General features: G+C 58.4%; 2 protein-coding genes across 2 annotated transcripts; one reads left to right on the top strand and one right to left on the bottom strand.

The window, feature by feature from the left end:
- Positions 1–2216: 2216 nt before the first annotated feature.
- On the bottom strand, positions 2217–6257 carry LOC122187514 (probable beta-D-xylosidase 2). Its single transcript, XM_042885077.1, has 14 exons — positions 5612–6257; positions 5387–5547; positions 5146–5305; positions 4824–4994; positions 4662–4753; positions 4426–4583; positions 4248–4351; positions 3950–4168; positions 3778–3863; positions 3519–3655; positions 3341–3430; positions 3026–3234; positions 2735–2941; positions 2217–2649 (listed from the first exon to the last, which is right to left on the bottom strand). Exons 1-14 carry the CDS (start codon positions 5840–5842, stop codon positions 2362–2364), a joined length of 2313 nt encoding a protein of 770 aa, XP_042741011.1. The 5' UTR covers positions 5843–6257; the 3' UTR covers positions 2217–2361.
- Positions 6258–7513: 1256 nt separating this feature from the next.
- Positions 7514–12293, top strand: TRAPPC3 (trafficking protein particle complex subunit 3). The gene is made up of 5 exons (XM_042885073.1): positions 7514–7586; positions 9575–9672; positions 9862–9961; positions 10194–10376; positions 10698–12293. Exons 1-5 carry the CDS (start codon positions 7545–7547, stop codon positions 10815–10817), a joined length of 543 nt encoding a protein of 180 aa, XP_042741007.1. The 5' UTR covers positions 7514–7544; the 3' UTR covers positions 10818–12293.
- The last annotated feature ends 544 nt before the right edge of the window (positions 12294–12837 follow it).

Here is a 12837-nt window from a genome sequence, read left to right as displayed (position 1 = left end):
GTATGAACCTGAAGGCAGAACCTGCCCTGCCTGCACAGCCACCGCCATCTGGGTCAGCAGCCCCGTCCCCGCCAGCCCAAAGGGACGCTGATTTCCATCCCAGAGCTCCGTCTCCACCATCTGTGGGCCTCACCCCCATCCCTCTGCCTCCTGAAGCCCCCAGCACCGCCAGCAGCTGCTCTGCACCACAGGGTGATGTCGATGCACCACTGCACCGGGCCACTCTGCATCCCACCCCAACAACAGGGGCGACCCACGGGGCCGCAGCACCTTTGGGTGCAGGGGGATGCAGTGATGCACAGTTCAGGTTCCTGCAGGCATCGCCCTGTCAGAGGTGCCTGTTTTGGGAATGATGTCACCACAAGGCCAGGAGATCCCCTGCCATCCCTTCTCCTGCCAAACAGGTTCCCCAAACCCCTGCCCTCTGTTCTTCTGACTCAGGGATGGGAGCAGGCAGGCCCAGAGCTGACAGAGGGGTGAGGGAGGCTGGCCGGGTCTGGGAGTCACCTCTGTGCATAGATCAGATGGGGACACGCAGCTTGGCACACCCTTGGGCTGGAACCAGCAGGGATGGGGGCACAGGGCACCAACAGGGACCTGCTCCGTGCTGCCATAGGTGTGACCACCCACATCAAAACTGGGTGCCCCTCTCTCGGCATCGCTGACTGCACCCCGTGGGCTCCTGGCCTGGCTCAGAGCTGGGATTTTCCCCACATTCCTAGCAGCCACACAGCCCCGAGGGGATGGGATGGGGCAAAGCCCCATCGAGTCTCAGGGTGGCACTGAGGAACAGCCTGCAATCACCCAGAGCACCGCAGCGCTGCGGGTCCACGCTCCCTCAGGGCAATGTGGGGCAGGGGCCAAGGGCAGCAGCACTGCAGAGCTGTGCCAGCCCCACTCAGTGCCTCTTACAAGCAGCAGCACTGCCATCGATTGCTCTGCTGCAGGCACAGGACTGCTGCTGGGGGTGCTGGCTCCAACCCCCCCTCCCCGTTCCCATGGATGCTGGGAACTGCTGCCGAGCTCATGGAAAAATCAATGAGCTCATCACAAGCACTGCACACCCTGAGCTGCACCGCTTGGCTGCACTCCCCAAAGCCCTCTGTGCTGCCCACACCCCCGGCCCAAGGTTCGACCCCCAGCCCTGCTCCATGAGATTGGGCTGCCACAGGTCCCCCTTCAACCCAGCCCCAGTCCTGCAGTTTGTTCCAGTGCCTCAGCCCAACCTCTCAGCCCTACTGCCTGCAGGGTGCTGAGCACCCCCAAAATCGAAGGATAATTACAGCAGCAGCACTGCCCCGTGACTGTGGCAGGATGGGTGCAAACGGGGATGGGAGAGCAGCAAACACAGCCCTGCTGGCAGGGCTGACATCATTGAGCAAAGTGCTGCAGGACACCCCATCCTGACCCCTCTGCCTCACACCTCCTCCTCCAGCCCCAGGACTTTGTCCCCTCCCCAGGCTGCTCCCATCCCATAGCTCTGCATACCAAGGCTGAGCTGAACCCCAAAATGCTGACCCTGATCACTACGAGATCCTGCGGATGAGGGTCAGTGCCCTGAGCTCCTTGCTATGGGGCTGCTGCAAAACGATGCCTGGTGGGGACCGGTGATAAATGGGCCTGCATCAGGCTGAGCCCTGCCCTGCCTCAGCTCTGTAATTATCCCAGGCAGCATCTGTAATTAGTGCCCTGATGTCATGATGCTGGGCCTGGGCTGCCTCACACGGTCCCTGCATGCCCCACCTCATCCTCCTGCCCCATGGCTCAGGGCTTGGGGGGGGATCGTTTCCCCACAATGCCATCCCCAGAAGATCCCAAACCCCTCTGCCTCCCACCCCCTCCCCCCCCTCAAACGTGGCTGCAGCCCCACACCCATCCCATGCCCCGCAGCCGTCAGACCCACGTGTGCCCCAGCCCTATTTATAGCTGCCCAGCCGCCTGGGCCAGCTCCAGCACATTCCCTGCACCGAGGGGGGAGCACCTCCCCCCAGCCCTGAGCAGAGCAGGACTGGATCCGTCCCCAGGAAGGAGAGTGGTTGCACAGCCGTGGGGTGACAAGGAGAGAGGGCTGGGGGGCAAAAATGCAGCACGAAATTGATCTGAGTGCTGGATCCGACCCTAGAACAGCTCTGGGTGCTCTGAGCTGGGGCGAAGCGCGTGCTGGGGTGGCACTACCATGTGGCTACAAGCACCCATAGGACACACACACAGCATGCTGGCTGGACACAGCCTCCTGGAGAGCAGAGGGCACTTTATTGCAAGGCAGAGCACCGTGCTCCCCCTGTCCTGCACAGCCACTGCACATCATCCTTCCTCCAGCTCCCCACACTCCAGGACTCATCCTCACACCCATCCCCACCTCTAACAGCTGTGCAGTGCCCGGGCAGCCCCAGTGACACTGAACTTTGCGCTCAACACTTCCGAGGGTGCCCGCATCTGCTGCTCTGGCTGCTGCCCACCAGCAAAGAGTGTGAAGGCTCCGGGCTCCAGGTGCCACTGCTGGGTCCAGACGGCACGCTGGGCAGCCAACACCACGAAGGACAGCTTGGTGGCACCACCAGCAGGAACGGCCACGCGGCGGAAAGCCACCAGCTGCCAGCGCGGCACCGGCACAGACGGCTGCTCCCAGCGCAGGTACAGCTGCACCACCTGCAAGGAGGGGATCAGCAGGAGGGACCCCAGCCTCACCCGAGCCCCCCAAATGGCCACGGATGCGTGGAGCAGCCATGCTCACCTCCTCACTGTCACGTGGCCCCGTGTTCTCCAGCACCACCGACACAGAGAGGTTGGTGCAGATGGGCAGCACTGGGGGGCTCAGCACCAGGTCCCGGTAGTGGAAGGTGGTGTAGGACAGCCCGTATCCAAAGGGGTAGAGGGGAGCCTCCCGCCCGTAGTAGCGGTACGTCCGACCCTCCATGGTGTAGTTCTCCATTGGGGGCACCTATGGGCACAGCAGGGCCATCAGGTGTGAGCAAGGTCCCCGGCGACCCCACACGGCCACTGAGAAGCTGCGTCCTGCCCTCACCTGGTGCATGCCTGCAGGCCATGTGGCTGGCAGCCTGCCTGCAGGGCTGGCCCCCTGCTCGCCCAGCAGGATGCTGGCAATGGCCAGGCCGGTGGCCTGGGCAGGAAAGAAGCAGGCCAGGATGGCCCCCACGCCGTCATGCTCCTGTGCCCAGCTCACATCCAGAGGCCCGGCATTGAACAGCAGCAGGATGACGGGGTGCCCAGCAGCTTCAGGAGAGGGGTTTCACCATGAGCACACCGTGGGTGCTGCTTTGGGGCTTGGAGGGGGACGTGTGCCGTGTCCCCTACCCACGGACCACGTGCAGCGCCCTACCTGCATGCACAGCATCCTGCAGCAGCTGCAGCTGGTGTCCAGGCAGGGACAGGTGCTCGCGGTCCCTTGCCTCCATCTCCACATCTACCCCTGTGTGCAGGAAGCCGAGGGACACCGCGCTGCACCCAGTCCCCACGTTCCCCACACGACAGCATCCATGCCCCGTGCTCCAACCTACCCGTCCCCAGGCACACCAGCACCACATCAGCTCCCTGCACCGCATCCTCCACCTCATCCCTTGAGTAATCCCGGCACTGCGGCTCCCGGCAGCCCGCAGCAAAGCTGATGTTGGCTGGCAGTGTTTGCAGCCCCCTCCTGCATGGGGCACGACTGGGTCAGCACACCATGGGGGCAGCTCCCCATCACCCCAGGGAAGGGCTGAGAGGGGCAGAGCGCACCTGAGGCGCTCCCAGGGCTGAGGACAGACGGGGGCTCACCGTGGTGTGTAGATGTACTGTGGCTCCGGCACCGGTGCGTAGTCCCCAAACAGCACACGGGGGTTGTCTGCAAAGGGACCCACCACCTGCAGAGGGGACAGGGGTGAAGACAGGCACCCACAGCTCCGTGCCAACAAAGAGATGCACCAGTGAGCAGCAGCCCAGGTCTCACCGCCAGGCGTTTGCCATGCAGCTCGCGGAGCGGCAGCGTGTCCCGCTGGTTCTTCAGCAGCACGAAGCTCTTGATGGCTGCCTCCAGTGAGAGGTTGCGGTGCTCAGGGCTCTGCACCACGCTCAGCTCCAGGGCGTTGTAAGGGTTCATGGCCGGGGGGTCGAACTCCCCCAGCCGTAGCCGTGTGTAGAACAGGGGCCGGACGCGGTCACGCAGCATCTGCCAAAACCCCAGCATCAAAATCTCAATCACGCTTCGGGCACGGGGCAATCGGGGCACAGGGCTCCTCATCACCGACCTCCAGTGTGATGTTGCCCATGGCCAAGGCCTTGGGGATGTGCATGAAGACGTTGTTCCTCATGCCGTAGGACAGCTCCAGGTTGAGGCCGGCGTTCACCGACGCTGCAACATTGGAGACAAAGAAACGCTCGCCGTGGCCGTGCGGCACCCATTTCACTCCCATCCCATCCACTCACCAATGGCCGTCTCCAGGTAGGTGTGTGTGTAGCGGTGCCCCAGCAGGATGAGCTCCACAGCCCCCTCGTCACTCACCACGTAGCCCTCGAAGCCCCACTCGCCCCTCAGGATGTCCGTCAGCAGCTTCTTGTTGGCGCAGGCAGGGACGCCATTGATCCTGTTGGAGCGGGGACAGTGCAGCTGGGGAGAGGGGCAGTGCCACGCGCCCCCCCTTGAGCCCCTCGTGCTCAGTTACCTATTGTAGCTGCACATGAAGCTGTAGGACCCGGCACGCACACATGCCTGGAACTGGGGCAGGAAGGTGGTGCGCCAGTCCCGCTCCAGCACCTGTGCACACGGTGGCAGAAACATCAGCACTCGGGGGGCACCCACTGCCCCGTGCCCCCGCCGCGCTCACCTGGGCATCAAAGCTGAGCCTGGACACAGGGATGTTCTCAGGGCCACCGTGCACGCTGAAGTGCTTGCAGCCAGCACTGGCCTTGATGTAGCGGGGGTGCTGACCCTGCAGGCCCTGCACAAAGCTCGTGGCCAGCTCTGCAGTCAGGTACGGATCCTCCCCGTACGTCTCCTGGAGGTGCAGCAGAGGGATGCAGGGTCACAGCGCTTCCGCAGACCTCCCACCCCCACGGCCCTCATTCAGAGCTGCTGCCATCCTCAGGATGCTACAGCACGGTCCTGTGGGGCTGGATCCCACCCTGACCCCACCTCCATGCCGGCACCTGATTCCTGCCCCACAGCGGGTGCCTCATGATGTTGAGCACAGGACTGAAGCAGCTGAGCCCCGTGTGGTCATCGTAGCGGCCGGCAGCGATGAAGGAGTTGTGCTTGGCACGCACTTCGGTGGCCGTGGCGTTGGCCACTCGGTACACGAGCTCAGGGCTGCAGGGACAGCACAGGGGTGTCAGGGCATGCCGGTGTGTGTGGGCTCCACTGCACAACGGGCACCACCAGCCCTCATACCTGAAGGCAGCAGCCAACCCCAGCGCCTGGGGAAAAGCCGTGGCCCAGCCGGGTGCCTCCGCATCGCCCCGCAGGCACTCGGTGTTCCAGTTGTAGGGCGCGATGCCCAGGCGTGGGATGGGGGGTGCGGGGCCGTTCTGCAGGGCTCCCCCCCTTGCCATCTGCGGGCCACAGGCGCTGAGCAGGAGTTGAGGGCTGTGCCCCCTCCCCTCAACGTGCCCTCACCTGCAGCACCATCTCGGCGGGGGTCAGCCGGTCCAGCAGGTCCTCCAGGCGGCGGTGCCAGGGCAGCGTTGGGTCTCGGAAAGGAAAGGGCTGCGCCTCAACCCATCCAGGGCTCAGCACCGTGCACAGCAGCACCGCCACAGTTCCGAGCCACGCTGACACCGCGCTGCGATGCGCTGGGACTGGAGCCCTCGGGGTTGGGACGCACGGGACGGCGGCTCGGCACGGCATGGCTCGGCTCAGACCGACGGGATCAGCCCCATCCCGGCATCCGCTGCGTGCTGCCGGCGGGGCGGAGCGCTCTGCAGCCCGGCCCTGAGCCAGAGCGGAGTCCCAGAGATGTCCCAGGCCACGGGAAACGGGAAGAGAATGGCGGTGTGGGAAGGGCCACGTGTGCGCGACAGCGAGGGGAGGCCGCGAGTGAGCCAACCCGAACAGACCCTCCGTATGGATTCTCCCTTCCTATGCCCTGTTGCTGCCACCCATTTATGCCAGCTGGCAGGGCACGGCTGCGTTCTGGCTTCCAGCCCACTGCACACAGCCCCTGGCCAGGGCTGCTCCGCAGCAGGAACCGGCAGAGCCACCCTGTGCAGCCAACCCGGCTCCAGGGAGAGCCCTGCTGCAGGACTGCCCTGGGCTCCAGCAGAGGCAGCAGCCGGGCTGCGCTGGCACAGCCCCACGCTCAGGGCACCACCTGCCTGACTTCTTGCACCTAAGGTATGTTGCAGCAGGACAAGCAGTGGCCCTTTAGGGCTAAAAGCCAAAGCAGAAACACCAGGAGGCCTCTGCCCCACATCTACTATTGCCATCTGTTGGCCAAGCAAACAGTGGCAGGGCAGCCCCTGGCTCTAGCAAAACCCCATTGCTCCCCTGCAACAGGACAGGGCTGCCTTGGTGACACCCAGTAGCACGTGCAGCCATGGGCAACTGCACCAGTGATGTTTGCTTTGCGGTTTTCTCACGCTGTCACTCCCTCAAAACAAACCACGAGGTGATGGCTGGCACTTGGCAGCACCCAGTGCCCGCTGCTCACACAGTGCAGGTGACATGGCTGCACTGCGATTCCAAGGAGGAGAAGTGCTTTTAGAACAGCCCCTGGGGTGGCACATCCTGCAGGGTCCCTCTGGTGTTGCTGCTCCTTGCTGCCCAGCTGCAAGCACTCATGCAAGGAATAACAACAGGCTGGGGCAGCACAGCCCAGAACTTCATCATCTGGGTTAAAAACAGAGAAAGAAAAGCTGAAGGCTCCAGGCAGAATCTCAGCACCGCCTCCAGATTTGTTGTCCTTGGAGGGGCTGCAATCGAGTGGGGGGCACAGAGCCCCCAACACTGCTCATCACTCACAGCAGCTCCAGCAGGTGAAGCATAAGCAGCTCAGTGCAGAAAGCACAGCCCACCTCTGCCAAGAGCTTCACCCCCTGTAATGATGAGGCCCTTTCACGAAGGATTTCCCTTCCGATATAAAAATTATTCATTCGGAAAAAAATAACGAAAACAACCCTAATTGCACATCACTGCTGCCGCAGGGAGCTCCTTACCGGCAGCTGGGTGCCCACGGGCCCTGCACGGAGCCGAGCATCCATTGGGGGCCGGCCTAACTCCACACAGTCCCGGCCGCGCCCCCTAGCGGCGCGCTCCCCTCCGCTGCCCAGCCGCCCCAGCGCCTGCCGGGCGCAGAGTCAGCGGAGCAGCGCCGCACGACGGGATTTGTAGGCGCCTCGTAGTCACGTGATGCAGAGCATGCTGGGAAGGATGACCCTCCCAACCCCCCCACCTGACGCATGCGCACTCAGCGAGCGAGTTGCATTGCGGGGCGCGTAGTTCTGAGCGCGGCGCGCAACGCGGGCGGCGAAACGACGCGGACTACGAATCCCGTGATGCTTTGCGACGCGGTGCCGGAGGGCGGGCCGGGCGAGGCAGCGGGCCGGGCAGGATGTCGCGCCAGGCCGGCCGCGGCACCGAGAGCAAGAAAATGGTAACGGCGGGGCCTGGCGGGGCCCGCGGGTCCCTGCGCCGCCGGCGGGAGCGTCCCGAAGGGCTCCGGCTTCGGGCCGGGGCGGGGGGTGCCGGAGGGGCCGGGCCCGGCGCAGGCCGCAGCCACTTTGGCGCGGGGCTCCTCAGTGCATCGCGCTGCTAAAAGCACAGCTAACGGGAACGCTTGAGGCGCTCGGATTCCGTTCGATTGCCCGGAAATGAGGAGGCCGTTAGAAATGTTTTAGGTGCCCGCCGGGCGCTGTGGGGCCGGTAGCAGTGGGGCGAGCTTCGTTTTACACGCAAACGGCCGGGACCTCTCGCCCGCCCTCCAGCTTCCAGCCCCTCCTTACTAAAATCGCTTAAATCCTTATAAATGGTTGACCCCTCTCTGCATGTTTGTCAAATTTCCCTGCCGGCAGAGCTCAAGGAGACTTCCGCTTTGTCATTCTTGAGTACTGAGCACTTAAGTAAGCTTTATCTTCCCAGGACGAAGGCTGAGCTGTAAGCAAGGCAAAGCAGCACAAAGTCTGTGTCAATTCTTCAGCTCTGAAACGAAGCAAAATTAGCAGGAGCTGCCTGGCTCCTTTCGGACTCTTGGAGTCACTTGGCTGGCTGCTGTTGGCCTCACGAGTTACAATGACAAGATGGAATTCCCTGTCTCTTCTAACAAACCTGGTTTCTGTTTGTTGAGTGTTGCAGTCTGGGAGTCACCGCTCCTCCTGTGTGTCTCGGCTTGGTGTGAACTTGTTTGGAATGACGTGCGATCAGTGTTGTCACTTAACTCTGATGTTGTCTCTTTTCCCTTCCTTTCTGCCTGCCTGCTGCTTTCATTCTGTAGTATTGGTATTTGCCATTCATTTCACCTTCTGCATCTATGCATCTCATGGTAGGTGATAGGCTTTTAATCTGAGATTAGACTTTCTCTAACATTTCTGATTGCTAAAACCAAAAGCAGAAATGAAAGTTGAATTATGAGCTTATTTGCTCCTGAACGCTTGCTTTGGATTCTGTGGAAAGCTGAAGGCTGTTGTAGCCTTTGTTTTGCAGCCGTGTAATCACTGATCTGCTTCATGGCTCCCAAGGAAACGTGCTGTGAATCACTGGAGCTGTGGTGATGGCTGTGAAAGGAGACACGATCCTGTTGTGTCCTCTGCAGATCTGTGCAGAGTGCAAGCAATGCAGCTCCTAGTCCAGCACAGCCAGCAGCAGTGCACAGTGCGTCTGCTGACCTGACCTGGAACACTCCTTGCTCTTCCTCTTCTGGGTCTGAGGAGCTGATTTCAGCATATAATTTATGTGCTTCTGTAACTTTCCAGGGTTGAGATAAGCATCACTGCTTCTTGGCAGCAGAATGTAGTAGATCTGTGAATGGACAAGAACGTTTTGTCCTGTTGAAAAGACCAAAAATTAGGTCTGCTCAATGTTGCCAATTTGCAGTGCGTTTCTGAAGCAGAGAAGAGGCACAATCTGAGCTGCAGGCCCCATCACCTCCAGGTCATTGACTGAAATAAATTCAGGTCCTTGGCAACTGCATGTTATTGCCTGGAGCTGGTCAGAACCACGTGTGAGATGACCTGGAGGTGTCATTCCAGCTACCTGGGGGTGTCCTCGTTAAGGCAGAGCGATGCTCAGTAGCGGCTCACAAAACATGCTAAAAATGACTGTGGAGTGAGAACAGCTTCCTGGTTTGCCTCTGCAGGTCAGCTGTGTGGCCTGCTGATAGCAGTGCTGCTGTGTGGAGAGAGGGAGAGAGCAAAAGTGCTCGAGTGCTCTCTTGTTCCAGGCAGAAAGAGCTTTGCTCTGTCTGAAGAGACTGAAGTTGCCTTGCCAAAATAAGAGCTGAGATCTCCTACTGCACAGCAAATACCTCTGAGATGGCAGCTTTCTGTTCCCCTTCTCCAGGCCACTCGAAGCAGCGCTGGATGTAGATGCAGCAGTGCTGTCAGTTTCCATGTTGGCTCGTGCTAACTGCTTTTTACCTCTGCCTAGAACTCAGAGCTCTTCACGCTGACGTACGGCGCTCTGGTCACCCAGCTGTGCAAGGACTACGAGAATGATGAAGATGTCAACAAGCAGCTTGACAAAATGTGAGTGGATCTGCTGCAGCAGAGCTGTAGGAGCTCAAGCTTGCTGCAGAAACGAGGCAGACTGAGTTTTACACAGTACTGCTACTGCTCAGATTCATGTGTTTCTTTCTCCACTTTTGTAGACGCTCGTTGTTTTTCTGCAGCTGTGCTCTTTAATCCATAGCCCGTTCCTCTTGTGTGCTCTCACAGGGGTTACAACATAGGAGTTCGGCTGATAGAAGATTTTCTGGCCCGATCCAATGTTGGGAGATGCCACGATTTCCGTGAAACTGCAGATGTTATTGCAAAGGTAACTGGCAGAGCTCAGCTTTGTTGGGTTGTTGCTGCTGCTTGCATTTGTGTCAGCGGCACAGGCAGCGTGTGGGCAGGGTTTTACCATGTGCTCTTTCATAGGATTGCAGATGGGATTGTGGTATAACGAGAGAAAGAATGGTGGAAAATATATGCTGAAATGTATTTAGGAGGTTGCCAACAGCAGAGTGTAACTAACATTCTCGTTTGTGTTCTGTTTGACATAACAGATAGCATTTAAAATGTACCTGGGCATCACTCCAAGCATCACCAACTGGAGTCCTGGAGGTGATGAGTTCTCTCTGATCTTAGAAAACAACCCCTTGGTGGACTTTGTGGAGCTCCCCGACAACCACTCCACCCTCATCTATTCCAACCTGTTGTGTGGAGTGCTGCGAGGTGCCCTGGAAATGGTGAGCCAACGTCTCTCTTCCAGCAGGATATGAATAATCCAGGGATCTGTAGCACTGAGTGGTGGGGTTAATTGGCTTAATTGGACTCTGATCTCTGAAGGGACTCTTGGTTACCCCGTAGGTGTTTTGTTTGTCTAGGCAAGGTGCCCACTGTCCACTGAAAGCCAAAATGCAGAAAGCTGTGATCTTGAAAACTGATACGTCCCTTCCCAGAGCCCTGCACTGCACATCATATCTTCAGAGTCCTTAAGCTTCAGGGTCAGGCAGGAAGCTGCTTCTATAAAGGAGATAAGAGCTCTGCTTTTCTCTTCCATCACCTAGGTTCAGATGGCCGTGGATGTCAAGTTTGTCCAGGACACACTGAAAGGGGACAGCGTCACAGAAATAAGAATGAAGTTCATCAGGCGGATTGAGGACAATCTTCCAGCTGGTGAAGAGTGAATCACAACCCAGACTCCTTTGAGGCTGGAGGGGACCAGCTGGTGTTGGCCCTTAGCTTTCATCACAGATCTGTAGGGATCCTGTACGTTCAGACTGACTCACTGACTGTTTAAGATGTTACTCTATTCTTCTACTGTTACTTCCATTTTTCTGTAGAGGGCAATTATCTAGTTGCTGTTTGTTTCACAGGTTCATTCTGAAGCTTTTTCATAAGGTGATGTCGTTTTCATGTTCCCCTGGGAACTCTTTCTACACTTAGTTTCTAACTGTGACGTTTGGTTGTGGAAGAACTACTGCTCAGATTCTAAAAGAGCTCCAGTCTGTCCGAACCTGAATCCAGGTTTTATAACTAGAATTGGAGGCTAAGGCATAAGAACCCACTGACTTACTGTTAACTGCTGTCCTTAAAAAGGGTTAAAATTCACTTGGAGATAAGTGCATAGCATTTCTGTAGTTGGTACCAGCAAAATGCAGGCTTGACACCAAGGGTGATGCCTGACACCCTCCTGGGGAAGCTCCTTTCCTCAGAGAGCAGCAGCAGCACACAGCACTCAGATTCAGGAGACCCACGTGGTTCTTTCTGCTGTTTCTCTTCACAGCAGCATTGGTGAAAGCAGAAACCCAGCAACACCTTCCTCCAACAGGACGCTGTGTGAAGTCTCACCATTCCCCTCCTAAAGGGCAGAGCCACTAAATTGCATAGGAAAACCACTGAGCATTTTAGATGGGAGAAAGGGACTAGCAGCTGGAGCTGCATTGTGTTCTGCAGCACGCACAGCCCAGGGGCTGTGTGCTGAGTCCACAGAACCAGAAACTCAATCTAACAACTGGAAGGTATTAAATTCGTATCAGCAATATTGCCTGCTCTCCTGTTACAGCAGATAAACACTGCACAAAGGGGAGGAGGAAGGGGGGGATGTTCTTACACAGATGTTTAGGCTACAGCAGAATTTCCCACGTTAGCAAGCCATGGCAGCCTGTGACACCTGCTGCTCTGCAGAGCGGAAGCATAAAGTAGCATTATATCACACAAAGCAGAATGATGGAAAATCAGCTTCTTCCACCATCCTGTTCAGGCAGAAAACAGTCAGACATTCAATTCTCAAATCACTTTACGTAGCATGAAGGCACACAAACCCACAGAGAACCAGGAGCCCGAGGCTCTAAGCTCTAACTGCCACAAGAGGGGAGCTGGCAGGCTGGGGACCTTTGTAGGTTTGTGCCTGAGTGTAAGGTGTGAGAGAAAGGTGCAGAGAAGGGCACAGTTCGTGCTGCCAGTTGCTGAGGTTCTCCAGGTGCCTCAGGACAGCTCACCTCATCCCTTTTTGCCCGAGGGAGTCCTTAAGCCAAAGGGTTTGGGTGCCAGGTTTGGGGTGCACAGATAGGAAAGCTCCGATGTTTCACATTGTTGACCATTAGAAATCATTTTAAGGCTGCATTTTCAAAGCTATTGCATTAAAAGAATCCCGATGTCAACTGGTTTGCCTTTGCTTTTTTGAGCTCAGCACTGGGTGTGCATCCCTGCCCGGTGATGGGAGCACAGCAGCAGGAATGTCTGCCTGCTGTGTGAAAGCTGCTGCTGGGAGGGATTGGGGCTGGGGCTGCTGCTGGGGGCAGCGCTGGGAAACCAGACAGTCAATGTTTGCTTGTTTGAGCAGCAGCATTTTTCTGCCCCGTGAATACCTATGCGTGTGCATCAGCAGAGACTGCTGTCAGCCCGGAGCTGCCCTCACAGCTGAGAAATGCTATTTGTGATTCCACGGAGCAGAGAAAAGCCGTCTCAGGAGGCTGCGGGTCCCTTCCTGTACCCTCAGCGCAGCACTGCAGTCAGCCACGCGGTGCTGGGAGTGCAGCATCTCTTCAGGAGCAGCGATTTGAGCCCTCCGAGCTCTAGGAGTTGTGCAGGTGCTGCTATGGAGCATCGGCTCAGCCCTGCGCTCAAAGCCCCGCGCTCACAGTCAGTGCGAGGGCAGGGAGTGACGGCCCCAATTGGGCTCAGGGCGGCAGAGTGGGAGCGGAG

This window comes from Lagopus leucura, unplaced genomic scaffold (assembly GCF_019238085.1).
Source record: "Lagopus leucura isolate 7727_CA_CO unplaced genomic scaffold, USGS_WTPT01 Super-Scaffold_100048, whole genome shotgun sequence".
Taxonomy (NCBI): domain Eukaryota; kingdom Metazoa; phylum Chordata; class Aves; order Galliformes; family Phasianidae; genus Lagopus; species Lagopus leucura.
The sequence above is the reverse complement of the archived record's forward strand: the minus strand, read 5'-3'. Positions and strand labels throughout refer to the sequence as shown.

Coding starts and splice junctions, on each gene's coding strand:
- LOC122187514 (XM_042885077.1), bottom strand. CDS start 5,842: ATGCCGTGCCGAGCCGCCGTCCCGTGCGTCCCAACCCCGAGGGCTCCA. Junction 4,352..4,425: donor CTACCTGGAGACGGCCATTG/GTGAGTGGATGG, acceptor CCAATGTTGCAG/CGTCGGTGAACGCCGGCCTC. Junction 3,656..3,777: donor CAGTACATCTACACACCACG/GTGAGCCCCCGT, acceptor TGCCCCATGCAG/GAGGGGGCTGCAAACACTGC.
- TRAPPC3 (XM_042885073.1), top strand. CDS start 7,545: ATGTCGCGCCAGGCCGGCCGCGGCACCGAGAGCAAGAAAATG. Junction 9,673..9,861: donor AACAAGCAGCTTGACAAAAT/GTGAGTGGATCT, acceptor GTGCTCTCACAG/GGGTTACAACATAGGAGTTC. Junction 10,377..10,697: donor TGCGAGGTGCCCTGGAAATG/GTGAGCCAACGT, acceptor TCCATCACCTAG/GTTCAGATGGCCGTGGATGT.